This window comes from Plecotus auritus, assembly GCF_963455305.1.
Source record: "Plecotus auritus genome assembly, chromosome: 1".
Classification (NCBI taxonomy): domain Eukaryota; kingdom Metazoa; phylum Chordata; class Mammalia; order Chiroptera; family Vespertilionidae; genus Plecotus; species Plecotus auritus.
Window position 1 is genome coordinate 9,782,671 of NC_137770.1, and position 20,361 is coordinate 9,803,031.

The 20,361-nt window shown below is 56.5% G+C and overlaps 1 protein-coding gene across 7 annotated transcripts in view; it reads right to left on the minus strand.

Annotated features, from left to right (window-relative positions):
* Positions 1 to 12,706, minus strand: part of BEGAIN (brain enriched guanylate kinase associated) — a 39,616-nt gene extending 26,910 nt beyond the window's left edge. For 6 of the 7 annotated variants that reach the window (XM_080648869.1, XM_080648868.1, XM_080648884.1 and 3 more), the window contains exon 1: positions 12,576 to 12,706. In XM_080648869.1, coding sequence (XP_080504995.1) covers positions 12,576 to 12,617 — 42 coding nt within the window. In that variant the 5' untranslated portion in view covers positions 12,618 to 12,706. The remainder of the gene's footprint in view (positions 1 to 12,575) is intronic. The other variant, XM_080648876.1, reaches the window with a different exon arrangement.
* Between the last annotated feature and the right edge of the window lie 7,655 nt (positions 12,707 to 20,361).

Here is a 20,361-nt window from a genome sequence, read left to right on the forward strand (position 1 = left end):
CTACCTCCCCAGCGATGGGAGAGGAACCATCCAACACCTCAGCTTGTCCTGCAGATGGGAGACAGAGGCCGGAGGACGGCGTGCCTTGTCAAGGTCATTCAGGTGAAAGCCCCTCGGGCAGAATCCAACCGTCGCTCCGGGGACTGCCAGGCTTGGCATTGGGGTCTTGTCACAGATCCCACCCTGGCTGCGTCAGAGTCGCCAGCCTGCCTCTCCTTCCATGACCCTGGCCCAGTCCTTCCCACTCTCTTCTCCTGACCCTTTTGTTCACAGGAAATAGCTCGCTTGAGCCATTCACACTACAGTATGAATGAGCCTTGGCTCCAGGTCTGTGGACAGGGAGAGCTGGAGGTCCTGGAGACCTTCCACAGCGGCTTCTCATTTGCTGGACAACGAAGGGGGGCGAGGCGGCGAGGGGGCGAGGGGGCGAGGGGGCCAGGGTCACCCACAGCCACTCAGCCACATGGGCAGAGACAGGACGGAAATCCAGGGCCTCCTCTGGTTCATAGCTTTCGCGTTGATGACGGGAAGCCAGGAGTCTGCCCTGCTTCCCCACGGCTTCACCTGCACCCTGAGAACTATTCTGGGGACACAGGCTTGTCCAGGGCCGGAGGCACACTGGAGAGGGGCCATCACTGTCTTCATTGACGGCATCGTCCCAGTGACTGAATTCCTACTGTGTACCAGGCACCTTCAACCTTCACCAATGACCTCTAACCTCCACCCCCCCCCCCCCTATGAGACGGGGTGGGAGAGGTACTTGCCCGGGTTCACTGAGCCAGGGCACAGCCCAGCCAGGGCCCTGTGGGCTCAGCTCTCGGAGCCTCAGTCCCTGGTCTGTAAAATGAACCTGGTCTCTCTCTCTCTCTCTCTCTCTCTCTCTCTCTCTCTCTCTCTCTCTCTCGTTCTGAGCATTTGAAATGAAGCTGGAGCTGCGGGAGTCCACAGTAGGTCCCTACCATGTGATATGGCCCTGGGGTGGGGGTGGGGGTGGATTTGGGGCTGTTACTCCTTGGGAAGAACACTCCCAGCCCCCCGGCACAGAGCACCCCCGGCCCAGCTGTCCCCATCCCTAGAGTGAGGTCTGCGTGGCGTGCAGAACACAGAGCAGCCGAGAGGTAGGGGTCCCAGATCGCCAGGCCCTTATGCGGGCGGCAGGGGACACGATGCTTATTGGGTTCCTGCCGGATGTTTTCCCTGTGACAAGGCAAGGAGGAAATCACGACCCTTCTACTTCCTTTTCAGCTCCTGGGAAACGGAGGCCCAGAGGGGGTGGGTGACTTGTCTAAGATCACACAGCGCCCAGCAGACCCTTGAGCTGAGAACTCCCGGGTGCTCTGAGGCTTGGGAGTCAGAACACGAGTAAATTGTCAGCAAGTATCAGCTGTCACTCTCACCCAGGCTTATGTTTTTAAAACAGCCTACCCACAGGGAAGCCCTTGGGAGGGGCCTGGTCGAGATCTCCACCCACCTGGCCCTGTGGCCCCCACCTCAGTCCTGTGCTGGGAGGAGTTGGGAAGGGAGTACAGGGACAGGGGCAATGTCATGGACAGCCCACGAGGACCCAGCCTGGCCCCAGGGGACACGGATGTTCTAGGGGATAGAAGGTCAGTGCCAAGGTTGGGGTACCAGCATGCAAGGTGTGGCATATGCATCACGCTGCTGAGTGGAGGACAGACCTCCTGACACTCGGCAGACCTCCATCCCCGGGACAACTGAGGTCTCGCTGAGTCTTCCTGCCCACCTGTCTGAGGCCCCCTGTGTGTGGCAGGGGGTGCCGAGGTGCTGAGAGACCCTGGTCCAAGCTCAGACTCCCCAGGGCTCAGTTTTCAACCCCGTGAAATGGGGACATGGACCACCTCGCTGCCTGACAGAACGGTGACATCCTGCCTCGCGCGGAGGTGTCTGCGGTTCAGACTCTCGGAGGGCTAATGAAACCCTGCGGTAGCCCTCCGAGGGCTCTGCCAGTGCGCGCTGATGTTATTGCCGTCGTTACTCAGGCACACTCAGTCCTGCTTGCCCCAAAGCCAGAATTTCACCTTCGAGATTCATTCTTTTGGCGCTCAGGGCTCTCCTGTGGCAGGGATGATCAAAGGGATGTGGTGCAGGTTCTCTGAGGGAGTGAGCCAGGCCCGGGACTGGGGGGAATGGCAGGTGGAGGGGCAGGGAAGGGGCCTCAGCGGACTCTGGCTGGCTGCTTGCTGAGGATGATCTAGGGCTGAGACTCACCCGGCTTGGAGGCTGCCAGGGGGAGGCAGCCAGGCCTCCCTGATCGCCGCTGCCCACGTGAGTCCCGCTGGTCTCCACCGCCTGGCTGGACCCCAATCTGCCTGCAGCCTCGGCCGTCACCTGTGAGGACGGCTGGGGGCTCAGGGCCAGGGTCGTCTCTGGGGCTGCAGCTCCTGGGAGGGGCTCCTGGGCTAAGCCTGGGCCTCGCTCACCAGGGGAGAGCTCTGGGCTGCGGCCTCGGGGCCCCCAGAAGGCCTCCAAGGTTCCAGGGTCCAGCACCTGCACAGTGACCTCATCCAGGAACCTAGAAAAAGGCAGCCTGGCTTCCCGGCGGCGGTTCAGGCGGGCGAGGGGGCCGCGGGCAGGCTCGCAGCCAGTGCTCGGGGGCTTTGAGGTACACGGCAGGCGAGGCGATGCCCGTGTCTCCTCTTGGCCAGGCCATGCTGCCCAGCTGGGGCCAGACGTCTGGTCCTCATGGTTCCCGGCTGGGCTAGGTCTGTGGCTTCGAGGGTCCTCTCTGCATGCTCCCTTCCTGGGGGCTTGGGCCCTGGGCTCCATGAGGGAGCCATGGCCATCCGGTCTGCGGCTGCCAGGGTCCGGGCCCTGGGCCGGGGAGCTGGTCCCCGACAGCATCTTCCTTAGTCAAGCCTCTGCCAATGCCTCCCTGACCCCACTTCTCTCCTCCCACAGGGCCCTCTCTGGCCATCCCAGCCCTCATGGGGCAGAGTGATTTCCAGTGCCCGCCTGCCCATCGATCCACAGAGCACATGGCAGGAGAGCCTCCCGCCCCCTAAATTGATTCTCACTAAACGGGAGCGGGGCTCGGGGCGTAGAAAGTGCTAGAGAGGACAAGGTCGCGTCCTGGGCTCTGCGTCTGCCTGGGGAGGCAGCCTGCACTGAATGAGCACCTGCTGTGTACAGGGAGCGGCCCTGCGGTGGGCCTCACACACTCCAGTATCTCCCCGGCCAGGTGCGGTGCTGGGCGCAGGGACAGGGTGAAGGCAGGGCCTGGAGCGGGGAGGCTGGGGAGGAAGCTGCTGGTTCCCATCCTTCCTTAGTAGAGAGGCCTCATTTTCTTCTGGAAGGCAAGTCACCTACCTAAAAAAAACTGCATTTCCCAGGCTCCTTTGCAGCCAAAGGGGAGCCAATAAGATGTCAACAGGATTTGTGGGGCATGACTTCTGGGAGAACTCTGTAAAAGGGATCAGACAGCTTGCCTGTAGCCTTTTGGCGCCCACTCCCCAACCTCCTGCTTCTTATCTGGAACGGGGAAGTGATGGTTGGAGCTGTTACAGCTGCCCGGCACCAGGAGGCAAACTGGTTCAGGAGCCATATGTAAAGACAGGAGGCGCAGCGAGACAAGAGGGACCTGTTCTTCATGACCGCCGAGTGTCACACCAGTGCTAGACCCAGCCCCTGCCTCCCGACCTTCGTTAACCTGAGCGGGGAACCCCATCTTGCTTAAGCTACGGTTCTATCCCGTCTCTGTTACTAGCCGCTGTGAGCAGTTCCGGGGATAGGTGAGGACCAGCCGCTGTGAGCAGTTCCTCGGGGGTAACCCGGGGATAGGTGAGGACCAGCTGCTGATAACGCCGAGGGCAGAGCTAACCCGGGGATAGGTGAGGACCAGCCGCTGATAACGCCGAGGGCAAAGCTAACCCGGGGATAGGTGAGGACCAGCCGCTGATAATTCCGAGGGCAGAGCTAACCCGGGGATAGGTGAGGACCAGCCGCTGATAACGCCGAGGGTAAAGCTAACCCGGGGATAGGTGAGGACCAGCCGCTGATAACGCCGAGGGTAAAGCTAACCCGGGGATAGGTGAGGACCAGCCGCTGATAACGCCGAGGGTAAAGCTAACCCGGGGATAGGTGAGGACCAGCAGCTGATAACGCCGAGGGCAGAGCTAACCCGGGGATAGGTGAGGACCAGCAGCTGATAACACCGAGGGTAGAGCCTTCGGTACAGGGGCCCAGGGAATAGTGAGATGGGAGATGGGTGAGGGAGTTAACCCAGAGAAGTGCCAGAGCCAGGCCTGGGCACTTCTTCCTTTGTGTGAAGGGAGTCAGGCCTGACTCCTGGCGTCCCGGGAAGCCTGGGATCCAGGCAGACTCCTTCCTGGGACCCAGCTGCACGAGCCAAAGGAAGGCTTGCTGCGGGGTGGGGGTGGGGGTGGAGGTGGGGGCGGGCAGCCTCAGACCTCGGTTGGCCAGCTGGTGGGCTCCACCATCCCTGCTCGGAGCGTGGCCGAGGCTTTACTTGGCACTGCCTGCTCATGGCTGTGCCCCTGCCCCTGCCCACCCGGCTGTGCCTAGACACCTTATGTCAAGTGCGAGGGACCCCCTCTTTGCTGGGCTGAGCTGCGTACCTCTCTGGATGACCCACAGCACCCTGGCTGAATGTCTGAAAAACTGCACGAATTCAGTTGCCAGAGACAGGACTTGGAGCTGCCTGGACCCCTCCCTCTCCGTCTCCCCTGACCCCACCCCTAACTACCAGGCCCTAGGGCAGCCGTGGGCAAACTACGGCCCGTGGGCCGGATCCGGCCCGTTCGGCTGTTCTATCCGGCCCGCGGAGCCCAAAGAGCGGAGGGTTCTCTTGCTCTCCCCTCCGCTCCTTCACCAGCAGCAGTGTTAACATGGCAACGTCGGGAAACACGGCCGCAGCTCCTTCTTCTGAGTGGGTGGATTTATATCCGCCCATTCAGTAGAAGGAACAACCTCTCAATCTTCCAGAGGCTCCTTGTAATGCCTGCGGACGCGTCCCCCGACATCACCCTGGGAATGCGTAGACACGTTATCGTGGTGATGGAGGGAGACACGCCCCTGGAGAGCACAGTATCAGAGCATTAGCTAAAAAGGAGACCAACAACACTGTGCCCACTGAAGTTGATGTTTTAAAGACCAAAAACCTTTCAACCCAGTCTACATTGCCATCTACATCTACGTCCCGGGCATAATTTGGAAGTTGCACTAAAGAAAATGTTTAATTTACTGTTTACACATTTTGTTCTTTTCTATTTGTTTTAGTTTTAAATTATTTTATTATATTGAAGTTTAATTTGAAAGGCTTTTGTACCTTTCCTTTGTTAGGCAATTTTATTTTGCCTTTGCCATCTTCAATATAAGGTATGTTATTGTGCTATGATTCCTCCATTTTTTGAAGTTTCAAATTATAATAATTAGTGTTTACATTCTTCTTGTTAAAATGTTTGAAATGAATAAAACTATTGAAATAAAAAAAAAAGACCGTACCCTTTTATGTAATGATGTTTACTTTGAATTTATATTAGTTCACACAAACACTCCATCCACGCTTTTGTTCCGGCCCTCCAGTCCAGTATAAGAACCCATTGTGGCCCTCGAGTCAAAAAGTTTGCCCACCCCTGCCCTAGGGATTCAGCTCCTCTTAGATGTCATCACCTCCCTACATCCCCACTGTCAACCTTGCAGGTTCCAGGTGCCACCAGGTCTCACCTGCAATCACCCCTCCCGGGGCCCCTGACCCTTTGCTGGTTCAGCTCAGTTCCTCTCTCACGCCTACCAGTGTGAACTTCTGAAATCTTAGGCCAGACCAGATGAGCAGACAATGCCACTCTTTCCTATGCTCTGCAAGGCTCTGACGGCCCGGTGTCTGCTGTCTCTGCCACTGTGCACCTCCTCCCCGCAACCCCCATCACATTCCTGAACGGTGCTGAGCTCGGTCTGCCACAGGGCCTTGGCACGTGCTGTTCCCTCTGCCAGGAGCACTCTGACTCCCTGTCTCCTTACTCTCCTTCTCATCATCTAATTCTCAGGGCCCCAGATCAATAGCCTGACCCCTCCCATCCCCCAGATTAGATCAGAGACCCTGGCAACAGCCTCTTGTAACGCCTGGTCTCATACCATGGCCCCCAACTGGAGTTAATATGCTTGTGACCCTTTGTTTATTATCTGTGTCCACTCTGTCCCAGCTCTCTCCACAGGGCCTGGCACATAGTAGGTGCTCAGTAAGCTGATCCTGAATGACTCTGTAAGCAAATGTCTCATAGGTCCAGGCTGTCGGCTCACAAGCTTTCCCCAGCTGGGTGTGGCCCTCATGGGAGGGATCCCAGGCTCTTGGGAATGCCACAGTGTCCCTCCTACCCCTGCACTCCCCTGATGGCCACCCCTTTACACCTGGACAGCCCCCTCCGCAGCAGGAGCCATCCAGCCCCTGCTCCATCACCATGGGAACAGGACTTGGAGACAGGCAGATCCAAGGTCAAATACCACTCCAGCACCCCAGCAGGATCCTGGGCAAGTCACCTCCTCTCCTCATTGTCATATAGGGACAGAGCAATCCACAGCCCACAGGCAGTAGTGGAAAATGGTGCAAGAGAGCATGTGCTGGGCGCCTCCAGCAAGGAACCTGGCACCCAGTAGGACCTCAGGTCAGGGCTCCTTAGAACAAGGCTCTGATTTGTCTATTCCCTAGCACGTGTGGTCACAGGAATGTTCTGGAGGCCTCGGCCAGCTGGTCTTCTGAGCCTCTCAGAGTTGCCGACTGCATCAGACAAGTTCCCGACTGCATCAGACAAGTTCCCGTTGTCATAACAACCCACTGGCTCTCAGCCGCCTGGGCCAGAGGCCCTGGAGGATGCTGTCGGCTGCTGCGCTCGCAGTCTGGGCCTGCTCACCTCTTGCAGCCGGGGCTGCCTCTCCTGGCCCAGCAGCCCTGCCTCTTGACATCTGCTTCAGCCCCTTCCTGAGCCCTACTGTGTGCCACGATCCGTGCTGGGCGTGCGCCCGCATCGTCGCCCGTATCTTCATCCAGCCCTGGGAGGTGGGGCAGCGGTGACCTCTGCTTTGTGCTAAAATGAAGCAGAGTCTCAGGGAGGTGACGTGACTTTCCCGAGGTCACGTGGTTCGGATGCAGCAAACCCGGGATGGGGACCCCACGGGTCATGCACTCACACCTGTTTCCTCCTAGGACTCCCTCAGCCCCTCCATCACCGCCTGTTCTGCCCGCCCCCCGCCCCTTCCCCCTTGGGGGGATGCGCCCTGAGAGAGGAGGGACACTGCTGCCATTGCCTCCTGGGGCTGGCCCGGGAAGACCTGGCAGAGATGGCACGCTGGGCATCTGCGAAGACCTCTAAGCCCCACCTCCTTGTTTCTCCTAAACTTAATCCCTACGCTGGGAATTGCTCCTGCTTCCCAGAGGGGGACGTGGGCTCTAAGGTTACTGCACACAGCCAAGGCTTGCCTGATGCACCAAACACCACGACGGAGCCTGGCACCTAGTAGGACCTCAGGTCAGGGCTCCTTAGCACAGGGCTTTGAATTGTCCATTCCCTAGCATCTGTGGTCACAGGAGCGTTCTGGGGGCTCAGCCAGAACACACACTCATTCCTGTGCGGAAATGTCCATTACTATCCCCCTTTTACAGATAAGTACACTGAGGCCTGGAAATCCCCACACTTGTGCTGTGAACCACGCCGCCTCCTCACTTCTGGAGAGTTCCATGTTGGCCTGAGAACCCTCAAGGGGGTCACAGGCCTCAGCTGCCTCAAGTCCCCACATCCATGCATATGCACGTGTGGTCCAGATGTTCTAGGAAATCCCCCCAGACGAGGAATTCCCTGCAGGATTCCCTGCTGATTGCCTGTCTTTACAAGACACTACACCTTGGTGTTATCATCCCTCAGCGTGTCTTCCAGCCCTGCCTCCCTGCTACACTATCGGGTACCAGCATCTAGGGAATAAAGATGTCCCGCTCATCCGACCAGCCATCCATCCCTGTAACCATCCATCCGTTGGCATGTACCCATTCATGCTTCAGTGCATCCTTCCATGCCTGAGCCTGCATCCATTGACATGCATTCACCCATCTACTCATCCTGTCATTCCTGTATCCATCCATCCACCCACCAGTCATCAATGTATTCACCCATGTATCCATCCCTGTTACTTATATCTAGTATCCATGCCTCTGCCTGTCCGTCCACAGATCCATGTGTCCATTCGTGCACTGGTCCACCTCCCATCCTGTGTCCATGCATTTAGGAACAAACGAGACCTTTCCTGAATGGCTCAGTTGTACAGGAGACAGGGCAGCCGCAGAACCCTGGGCTGGTTTTTTTCTTTAAAGATATTTTTTTTAATTGATTTTAGAGAAGGAAGAGAGAGGGAGAGAGAGAGAAACATCAATGATGAGAGAGGATCATTGATCAGCTGCCTCCTGCATGCCCCACATTGGGGATTGAGCCTGCAACCTAGGCATGTGCCCTGACGGGGAATTGAACCGTGACCTCCTGGTTCATAGGTCAAGGCTCAACCATTGAGCCATGCCGGCCAGGCTGACCCTAGGCTGTTTTTGATTCTGCAAAAGTGGTAGCCCATTTGAGATGCTCTGAATTTGCCAATTGTGGGAGTAACCGAGCTCTGACTAGTGTCAGGTCAGGCTGACACAGTGGCGGTGTCCTTCAAACCCCAGCACACCAGGGGCTGACCTGAGGCACCTACTTTGTTGTGGTGGGAGAGGGGGTGCCCTTGCCACTCTCCACACACATTGTTCTTGACGAGATGGGGAGATGGGGCCATCAGAGATGTGTCCTGGGCAAATGACAGCACAGGTACCCAGAGGAGAAAATGTCATTGAGACTGACTAAACTCACTGTCTCCTGTGCACTAGAGGAGGACTGGATGTCCCCTAGAATTTAGAGTAGGGGTCAAAACTCAAAGGCCTCCGAGGCCAAGCAGATCAATGTGTGAAGAGGTTGGTTAGGTCTACATGAGACTGTGGAGGGATTGCCCCTCTAAAGGGCTCATGGCAGCCCTACCTGGTTTGGCTCAGTGGATAGAGTGATGGCCTGCAGACTGAAGGGTCCTGGGTTCGATTCTGGTTAAGGGCACATGCCTGGGTTTGAGGGCTTGATCCCCAGTAGGGGGCATGCAGGAGGCAGCCAATCAATGATTCTTATCTGATGAACCTTGCCCTTCCAGAGCTTGCAGTCTGTCGGGAAGATTAAAGGTTTTTGGGATGCACCCTTCTCTCTCCCTTCCTCTCTGAATTAATTAAAAACTGTTTAAAAATAAAATAAAGGACTTATGGCCACTCAACCTCAACCTCACAATGGTTGCCATGTGAGGATGTGAGTCCAGTGTTACCAGGTTTAATTTTTTTCTAAAATATCAAATACTATCCATTCACTCTTCCTGTATCCATCCATCCACCCATCCATTCCTATACCCATCATCTTCCTGATATTATTCAAACCCCCATTCACCCACCCTAGCCCCACGCATAGACTACATCCATTTAGCGTCCATCCATTTTCTCATGTCTCTATCCATCCACCCCTTTATCCATCCGTCTATTGACATCTACCCATCCATTTTAGATCTCCTATCCATTCATCTACCCATCTTGCCATATGCATCAGAAATCCATCCTCCCATCTGTCAACCCACCCATGCATCCATCGTTGGAATCTCGTTCTGCTTACCCAGTCCTCCATCCTTATCCATTCCTCCATCCATCCTCTCATCCATCTCCATTTATCTTGCCACTTATGTCCTCCCATCCATCTACTCCTCTAGCTTTCTATCCATCCATCCACTGATCTGTCCTGCTTCATGCCCCCCATCATCGTCCATCCATCCACCACGATCCCCCTCAGTCCACCCCACTCTGCTCCTCCACATGTGCACCCCATAATCCCCGCACATACCACCCATAGAATGCCTGGAACTTTCCGTGTCCTTCTTCCCCAGGCCGGGCCCAACTCCATCCCTGACTTGGTTCAGGGCTTGCTAATGGAGCAAATGACTGCTGTCCCTTGTCCTGGCTCCGAGCTGGGCTCTAGCGGACCCCCACCCCAGGAAACCCTCAGGGGCTGCTGCACTGGCCTCCAGACTCACGACGTGCTGGGGTTGTGGCCACTGCTGGGTCCCCCTCCTGGCTGGAGGGCAGGAAAAACCAGGAACACCTACCACACTGGTCAAGGTCAGTGTCTCCCGACGGACTGTGAGCTCTGGAAGGGCAAGGTCTTTATCAGATTCACCTAAGTGGGCCCAGTGAATGGTGCTGAGTGGGGTGCACGGAAAGAATATGCTGGTGAATGCAGAATTCATTCACTCACTCAGCTCAGCTTCTGCCACCACGGCCTGCCATCTGTGCCTGTTCTCAGGCCATGGAAGTCAATCCTTGAGAGTGTTGAACCCCAGACACTGAGCCCACAGAGGGGTGGGGCCTTGCTCAAGGTCACACAGGGAATCAGTGGCAGAGGAAGAACTGGAATCCAAGATTGCAGACTCCCATCCACGCCCCTCCACCAGGCTAGAGACCAGTTCTGGGGCAGGAGGAGCCGGGGGCAATTCTAGACCAACACAAGAAGCCTCGGGGTTACTCCTGGTTTTGTCCTGGGGATCTTCATCTGATTTGAGGGGAGAAGCCACCTTTCCCTGCCCCGTGGCCTTGCCCTTGACCTCCACACTCCAGCAGGACTGAGCCTCTTCTGGTCCCTGCACTCTTCCCCTCACCCCCAGGCCTTTCCCTCCCATCCACCCATCATTCATTCATCCATTCATTCCTCCGTTCCTTCAATCATTCTTCACGTCATTAAGGGCCTATAGGAGTAGAGGAACTACTTCCAAGTGGTCATGGAGATGATGTGTGAAAATGGTTATACTAGACCTGGCACATAGTAGGTGCTCAATAAATAGCAGCTATTGTGGGCCAGACCCTGGCCCAAGAGTCTCTGAGAGTAGATGGGCTCCTATTCCAGACTGCTCTGGCTCACTTCCCTGCCCTGCCCTGGAAATGTCCCACTCCCTGTACCAGCCCCTGGGGAGCCCATCCCACGTGGCCGAGGCTCCAGGCAACCCTCAGCTTTTCCACTCAGTCTCAGGTACGAACAGCTCCGGGTTCTGATGATAAGAGGACCACAGAGTACGGGAATTTAAGTATAATAGCTCAGGGAGGGTCCTGCTCACAGCCTGGCGGACCCTCGCCCCTCGCCGGCGTGCTGAGCAGCCGGGAAGAAGCGCATCTGCCACCCTGCTCACTTTCCTGTGCCACCCTGATTATAGTGAGAGTCGGGAAAATTAAAGGTTTTCGGGATGCTGCCAGGGCCCGCGCTGCTGCCTCCCCACCCTGCGCATCACAGATGCCAGGCAGAGCCGCCTCCATCAGCCACTTGCCCCAGCCGGCAGTGCCACACACCACGGTGTATGGGGGGCTTTCCCCCACGGTCCTCGCTGGCCCTGGCAGTGGAAAGGGCCTCTGCTGTGGTTGGTGACAGGGAGACTGGGACCCAGGGAAGGGAAAGGACCTGTCCATGGCCCCCAGGGATCTGGGCACAGGGCCAAAAAGGAGCCAGGCCAATGGACACCCTGCCTGCCCAGTGGCCCAAGACCTCGACCCCTGGCCTGCAGGCGGGCCAACCTGGGCCATCCAGGGCCCCACATTGCAGGTGCTCCTCACTGTCACTCCACTCAGGCTGGGTGCATACTCTGCTCCTATCCTGTGGGCTCAGGAGACTCCGGGATGTCACCCACACTGCTCCTGAAGGGGTGGGGCCCCGACAAGGAAGGAAATACCACTAGAACTGGCAGGAAGCGGAAACCCTCAGGCAGAAAGTCCCATCCAAAGTGCTGGGAGGGTGAGCTGGGTTCAGGGAGGGTGAGTGCCCCCGCTGAGCGGCCCTGGGCCAGCCCTCGCCTCCCTGAGCCTCAGTTTCCTCTCTTGTAACTGAGGAGATAGATAGTACCTGCCTTGCAGGTAGTGAATGAGAAGGAGGGTGTCTGGGGCTGCCACTCCCACTCGCTGCCAAGGCAAAATGAACCAGCCCTTGGTCCAGCCCCCTTCAGGCTCCTCGACCTTTCTGGGGAGGGTGGGCCTCACAGCGCCGGCCTGGCCCTGCTCCTTCAAGGGCAGGGCAGGTAGAGGCCTACCTGTGCCCTGGCTACCTGAGCCAGACAGCGGCGGGCCCTGGACGCTCAGGCCTCATCCGGGTCCCACCCGCCCTCCCGCCGCAGAGACGCGCGTGGTGGGGGCTGAGGACCCCGCCAATGGGACCCAGGCGCGGAGACGGGCCCCTCTGGGGCAGGACGGCGCTCGGAGGCCCAGTCCGGGCCCCGCCCCTAGATCCCGGCCTCCCCGCGTGCGGGCCGCTCCTCCCGGCCAACGGAGCGTGCCCGGCGGGGCCCAGGCGCACCGACACGGGAGGGGGCGCCGCGGGGAGGGGCGGGGAGGCGCGGGGAGGCTGGACGGTCGCCCTGGGCCCTGCGCCTCGGTCGCCGTGCAGAGCCCGCCCCGCGGCGTGGGTAGCCCCGCCCCGCCAACGCGCCGGCGCCGTGCCGCGCCCTCCCGGCTCGCAGGTACTCACCGCCCGGCGCAGGCGGCCCGGCCGGCGGCCGCCAGTCCACATGGCCTCGGGGCAGCGGCCGCGCCGCTCACGGCCGGCGCCCTCCCTTCCGAGGCCGAGCGCGCCCGGAGCCGGCGCGGCCGGGGCTCCCCTGCCCCGCCCGGCTTCCCGCAGGGAGCGCCCGCCCCCCGCCCCCAGCCCGGCTCCCCGCCAGCCCCGGCCCCGCGCAGCCGCGGCTGATTCAGCGGCTCCCCCCGCAGCAGCGTCCCACCGGGGCACCCTTGGGAGGTGCGGGGCCTGACCCATGTAAGGGGTGCCAAGTGGGCGCTGGAGCCGTGGAATGGCGGCGGGGCAGGGAATGAATGAACCGTGTGAGCATGAATGGCAAAGCGCATGAATGAATGAGTGCAGGCCTGAGGAATGAATGAATGAGGAATGACTGCACTAGGGGACTTTGAGTGAAGGAGTGAATGGGTTAAAGCTGGAGGTCCTCAGTCCTGACCTGTCCAACCAATCCATCCATCCATCCATCCATCCATCCACCCATCCATCCATCCATCAGCCAACCTATCCATCCATCCACCAAGCTGTCCATCCGTCCATCCATCCATCCATCCATCCATTCCCTCAACATTTAATGGATACCTCCCTGCTCCAAGTCCTGGGGATATGGCAGCGGAAGAAGCCAAGCTCCTGCCCTCCCAGAGCTCACATATTCCAGAGGCAGAACCCTTGGCCCAAAGAGCTTGACCGGACCAAACTACCCATGTCCAGCCTTTTGCTCTGCCCCCCCCCCCCCCATTCGGTGGCTCCCTCCATCACCACAGGTGCCTGACCTGGCTTCCTTCTCTCCCTGACCTAGTGTACCTGGACCAGGTGGTCAACTGACAGCAGGGTCTTCCTCCCAGAGAAGCTCAGAAAGGAGAGGTGACGTCGGGAGGGTGACCCCCTTCCTGACCCCAGCAGAGCCCCTGAGGAAGGGTGCAGGGTGAACCGTGTCCTTCCTCCCAGAGGCAGTGGGCAGAGTGATTCTGGTGGCCCCGGCCAGGCTGGAGCCTCCTCAAGAACCAGCCTCAGTTCCTAGAGCTTGTGGGGGCAGCCGGGCCAGCGCGCCAGCCCAGGCAGCACCAGAGCAGCCGGGTAGGAGCCCAGCAGAAAGGACAAGGGACCAGCAAGGATCTGTGCGTTGGAAAGAGGTCCCAAGGCACAGACACTTGACTCCCGTCCTCCCTCCGGCCCCAGTGGCTCATAGTTCACGCGTGTTTACATGGCTTCCAAGCACGTGGCAGGTGAAAGCATGCTGCCAATGCATACTTTATATATTTAAACTCTTTTATTGCGGTAAAACATAAAATGGACCATTTTAACCACTTAAGTGTACAGTTCAGTGATAATAAATACATTCGTTGCTGTGCAGCCATCACCGCCATCCAGCTTACATTTTGCATGTTGAATCTTTGCAGTTTCTACTCATTCTCATTTAATGAGGGGAGTAGGCTGCTACATTCGGGCACAGGACAGTGCTGGGAAAAGGCGTTGATAGCGAGGGAGGTGAGAAAACCAATAAAAAGGAGACAGGAAAAGAGTTAGCAGCCACTGGAGCTTTCTGGTGTCAGGCAAAGTTCTCTCTCTTCTCCCCCTCAGGCCCCACATTGAGTAACACATGGAAAAGGGGTGCAGGGAGGTTTCCAAGTTCCCTGGGGGCAGGGTGAACATCAGAGGCCACCCTCTGCCTCCAGATGCATGGGGCCACCTACATTTAGGATGCATGGAGATGGCAGCTCAGGGTGGGGGGGTGATGTGCACATCCCTCCTGCAGGGCCCCTTCAAGCTCAGCGTGGGACTGGTCTCCGCTTGGGGCCTTGGTTTCCCCAGACTCTGCCTTCTGATCCTGCCCTCTGGGGTTCTGACGCCATTCAGGCCACATGGAGGATGGGGGGCAGCCCATAAGAGGCAGTGAGAGCCCCAGAGGGCCTGCCAACCTCTCACCTGCCAGGCCTCACCTCCCTGCCCTCCCCAAACCCCAAGGGGACAAGAGTAGTGGTGGGATGTGGACAGAGTGTACACGTGAGGCTCTGCCCACACTTTCTCCCCAGACACTGGTCCTGCTCAGATGGTGCCAGAATGTTTGCCATCCCCCCTGGCTCTGCTGCTGCCAACGCTGCAGATGGCCGGGGAGGCGGAGGAGGGTAGAGTGGTGGTGGCGGCCCATGCCTCAGCTCCGGCAGCTTGCACACTTGAGCTTGGCCTGCCTGGGAAGGCCCCAGGAGAGCACCAACTGCTCGCCACCCTGCAAGCCCTCGCCTCCCCTGCCCCCAGCTCGCTGGTGATGGAAAGAAGGGAAGACAGCCTGCACTGGCTGTGGGGGAGGTGGCACTAGCCTCAGATGGGGAAACTGAGGCTCAGAGAGGCAAATAGGGCTCAGCTGGGATTTTAAGACCTGGGTCAACCTGGTCAGGCAGTCACCCCCATTCAAGGCTCACCTCCACAGGACTCACCTCCAGGGGTCTCTGAGAAGACGGTCCAGGTGGTGCAACCTGAAGATCCTGGCAAGATGGGCTGGTCCTGAAGGGCCTCTGCAGCTAGTACAGCCGGAGCCTGGAACACCAAAGGTATCCGGACAGGCTTCCTGGAGGAGGTGAGGTTTCAGCTGAGGGTGGGAAGAAAGAATAAAAGTGGCAGGTCTTGGAGACCATGCCCTGGGCGTGTGCAGGCCTTGTCCTCAGGCCTCCTACCCTCATTTGGGCCTCTGTTAACCATCCTGGCCACAATCCCCACCCCCTACCCCTCAACCGCATTCCCCAGGTTAATTTCTTCACGGCTCTGAGTATTCTCCGATGTTATCTGATGTATTTGTTTATAGGTGTGCATTGATCTCCCTAGCTGGAGTGTGCAATCCTAGATCAGCAGGGGACAGGGACAAGAATGAACAAATGAATGAATGAGTAAGGGGGGGGGAGGGTTGGAGGAATGTGGGGTGGTGCCCAGCTTCTGGTCCTGGTGGCTGAGTGGACGAGGGAGGCCAGCAGGTGAGGGTCACTGAGAGTGAGTCCCTGTAGGCCTCCTACACCAGGCGCAGGTGTGCGGCCCCTCCCTTCCCCTTGCACGCAGAGTCTGTTGGTCCTGATGGCAGATCCCGGCCTTCCTTCCCTGCTGCCTCCCTCGCGCCGGGATTGGACAAGCTTCTTGGAATGTGAGCTCTGGAGATGGTGGGGTAGCTGAGAGGTTTGATCCCTCCACACCCCTCCTCCTGAGATGCCCTTCCATGGAATGCCCACCTGGAAGACTCCTCCTCTCAGCTCCCAAAGTTGTCTCCTTCTGGAAGCCTCCCCAGATTGCCCCAGGCTGGCCATCCCACCTGGGCTGGTCTCCTCCACCCCCACCCTCACCGCTGGGCCTGGCATGGTTTCTAGCCTAATCCATGCATCACAGGAAAGGGGTGTCTAGCACCTGCGTGCGCACCTCAGGTGGTGAGAAATTCCCTCCCTTTCTCCCAAGAAGTCTCCGTGGTTGGACAGTCGCCCAGGAAATTCTGAGCTGCAGCTTGTCCCGGGTTTCCCTGAAAGAACAGGGCTAAGACCCCGCCCAGCAGGCACCCTCCCATCTCCTGGTCATCGGCCCAGCACTCGCTGGGAGGCAAAGCGAGGGGCTGCTTCCTCCAAGTGTCTCCACTGAGCTAGACCCCAGGCAGCCTATCTGACTCCAGGGAGACAGCCAGATGGAAGGGTCCCCAGGGGACATTTGTACATGCTGTTCCTCAGCATGGAGTCCTCTTGCCTGCTCCCTTGGGATATATCTTGTGCATTCCAAAGGGCCTTCTAGTCTCCATGGAGGTGCCTCCTCCTCCAGGAAGTCCTCCCTGATCCCTAGCTCTTCTGTTTCTCTGTGCTTCCCCAAGCTTTGCCCTGACCTCAGTGGGTGTCATTGCCCAGGGATTTCCATCTCTGCCACACAGTGCTGGCCTTGGTTCCAGGTGCTTCCCCAAAACTCACAAGAGCCTGATACCCACAGCTGAAGCAGTTCAAGTAAGGGGCAGACATTGACTAGCTGAATGAATGAATGAATGAATGAATGAGTGCCCATGGAAACACTGGAGGACTGAACCCCAGTGTGAGGTGAAGCTGAGCAGGCAGGCAGGTGCCTGGAGAGCCTTGGCACTCAAGCCCGATGCACTTGGGCAGGACTCCAAGCAGGTTAGGAGGAGAATATGTAGGAGCCTGGGCACCGGGGCACCAGGTCAGGGAGACGGAGCCCAACCCTTTAAGAGGTCTGGGAGGCGAGCACAGGACAAGAGGCAGAGGCTGAGGTCAGGGACAGCTGCAAGCCAAGCTGCCGGGAGGCTGAGTGCCAAACCCTCATCCTGCAGCTGCCCTGAGGGTGCAGGTTGATGGAGGAAGCTCAGGCAGTGCTGAGCCAAAGGAGAGGCTGCCTGGGGCTGGGTGCCCCCCACACCCACCATTCCCAGCCCAGACCTCCCCTTCCCTCTGGGGCATCCCCACAGTCTTCCACTTGTGCATCCCCTCATTGCCTGCCTCTCCCTGGCCAAACAACATGCAGCGGGTAGAGAGAGTGCAGGCTCTGGAGGCACTCCAGGTGTCAACTGGCCTCCCCTTCCCCTTCCCCCTTCCCACTTCTCCCTCCCCGCCCCCCCCCCCCCCCCCAGGCTGCTTGTGGCCCTCCAGAGGCTCCGTTTCTACATCTGTAAGATGGCACGATGACCCCTGGTCTGCCAGACGTTGTGAAGATTGGAGACAAGGTCTGTAGAGGCCCTGGCATAGCCCCTGGCCTGCCAAGAGGCTCCGTGGGATTTGGGCTACTTCCGGGAATTGGGTCTTGGGAAGCAAGGAGCTGGGAAACGGAGCAAATTTGAATTCTGGTCCTTGCTGAGCAGGAGGGCAGGGCTGGACAGGGCCTCCCAGACTCTGTTCACCCCCCTATGGCCCTGTACTCAGTCCCCAGGGCCTGTGAGATTGCTCTTGTGGGCCGGCTGAAGGACTACATTTCCCAGCCACCCTTGCGGCCAGGCCTGGTTAGGTGGCTTAGGCCAGGGAACTGTATGGAAGAAGTTGAAAGGGACTTGTTTATTGTAAGGCATCATTGACTTATAATAAACTGTCATTTTTTTCCCCCCTCACCCAAGGATATGTTTACTGATGAGAGAGAGAGAGAGAGAGAGAGAGAGAGAGAGAGAGAGAGAGAGAGAGAGAGAGAGAGAGAGAGAGAGAAACTGCGATGTGAGAGAAAAACAGATCAGTTGCCTCTCATAGGCACCCCAACTGGTACCGAACCTGCAACCTGGGTATGTGCCCTGACTGGGACTCAAACCCTCCACCCTTCAGTGTACAGGACAACGCTCCAACCAACTGAGCCACTCTGGCCAGGGCTAGACTGTCATATTTAAAGTGCACAATTTTGATTAAGTTTCAACATATATATGTACACTTGTGAAACCATCACCACCATCAACGTAGCAAATATTTCTATCAACTGCAGAAGTTCCCTTATGCCTCTTTGCAAGCCATCCCTCACGTCCCGCCCGCCCGTCCCCAGGCAACCGCTGAGCTGCTTTCCACCGTACAGCGTAGCTTGCATTTCCTGGAGTTTTACATAAGTGGAATCACACAGTATTATGTACCGGCTCTCCTTTTGTGTGGGCGGGGGTGTTTCTGGCTTCTTCCACTGAGCATAATGATGTTGCGGTTCACCCATGCTGTGTGCATAATAGCTCATTACTTTATTGTTGAGTTATATTCCACTGTTTGAATATCTTTAGTTCATTTACCCATTCACCCACGAATGGACATTTGCGATTTTCCACCGTTTGGATCTGTAAGCAAAGCGGCCGTGAAGATTTGCATCCGAGTTTCTGACACATGGCTTTAGTTTCTCTGGGGTAGAACGGCTTGATCGTATGGTAGGTGTATCGTGAGCTTGTTAAGAAGTTGTCCAGCCGTTTCCAAAGCGACAGCGCCATTTCCCACCCCCTTTAGTGGAGCATGAGCTCCCGTTGCTCCACATCCTTGCCAACAGTGGGTATGGCCAGTCTTTTTCATGTTAGCCACGCCTAGCAGGGGTGTAGTGATATCTCAGTATAGCTTTAATTCTCACTTTCCTAACGACGGACCGTGTTAAGAATCTACCTTCGTGAAGTGTCTGCTCAATCTTTACCCTGTTTCTTCGTGGGATTGTTTGTGTTGTTTGTGATTCAGCTGTAAGTGTTCTCTATGTATTCTGAACACAAGTTCTTGGTCAGGTACCTGTTTTACAGACAGTCTTTCCCCGTCTTTGCTTGCCTTTTGCCTTTCTTAAAGGAGTTTTTTTTTTAAGACAAACTAGAGGCCCGGTGCATGAGATTCATGCACTTGGGGACGGGGGTGAGAGAGTGGGAACCCCTCAGCCCAGCCTGCTCCCTCTCGCAGTCCAGGAATCCTCGGATGTCCGACTGAGGGCTTAGGCCCGCTCCCCGGACATCCTTAGCGCTGCCGCGGCGGTGGGAGAGGCTCCTGCTGCCACGGCTCTACTTGCCAGCCGTGCGCCTGGCTCCTGCGTTGAGCGTCTCTCCCCTGGTGGTCAGTGTGCGTCATAGCGACCGGTTGTTCCTCTGTTTGGTCGCTTTGCATATTAGCCTTTTATTATTTAAGAAGTTTTAATTTTAGTAAAGTCCACTTTACCCATTTTTTAATTTTATAGTTTGTGTTTATTGTGCTAAGAAAACTTTCCTGACCCATTGTTTGTGGCTAGTATGTAGAAACTCTATTGGCTTTAAACCTGGCAGTCTTGCTCATCTCACATGTCAGTCCTAATAGCGTGTTGGCAAATGCAGTACATACATGTTTTTACATGAGATGAGCATGGCATCTGCCTATAAGAACAGTTTTACTCTTTGCTTTACAATGGGTATGACTTTCCTTCTGTTTGGTTCTCTTGCCTTATTGCACCATCGACGACCTCCATTGCAGGGTTGAGTAGAAGTGGGGAGAATGGGCATGTGGACCTCATTTCCTTCTCAGGAGGAGAGCAGTGAACCCTTCACTACCACATGTAAGTTGCTATGAAGCGGTTACGTTTTTCTTAGACGCCCTTTATCAAGTGGAGAAACTTCCTTTCTGTTCCTAGTGTACAGAGTCTCTTATTAGAATTAGCATTGAATTTTGTCAAAATTTTTTACATCTGTTAAGATAATTATATGTTTTTTTCTTTTTTAGTCTGTGAGCATGCTGAATCACACTGATTGATTTTCAAATGTTAAACCTATCTCACATCGCTAGGATAAACCCCATTTTGACATCATGTCATTCTTTTTACATTGTGTTGGATTCTTTTTACGTTGCGTTAGCTTCAAGTTGCAAATACTTTGTTAAGGACTTTTGTGTCTGTGTTCATGAGGAGTATTGCTCTGTAAATTTCTCCTCCTGTAATGTTGTTGTCTGATGAGCTAACGCTGGCCTCCAAAGATGACTCGGCCGCTTCTATTTTTTGAAAGAATTTCTTTAGAACAGGTAATATTTCTTCCTTCCTTGAGTGTTTTGTATCACTGGTCAGAAAAGCCATCTGGGTCTGGAGTTTTCTTTGTGGAAGGAGGTTTTTATTTTCTTTATTTATTTTGGAAGGGGGTTATTTATTTATTTATTTATTAGCTTCCTTCTTTTAAAAAAATTTATTTTTATTTTTTTAAATCTTTATTTTTGAGATTATAACAGATGTCCCTCTCTCCCCCACAACCCCCCCCCATAGTCCCCTCCACTGGGTCCCTCCCCGCCCCAGGCCTTCACCACCCTATTATCTGTGTCCATAGGTAATGCATATA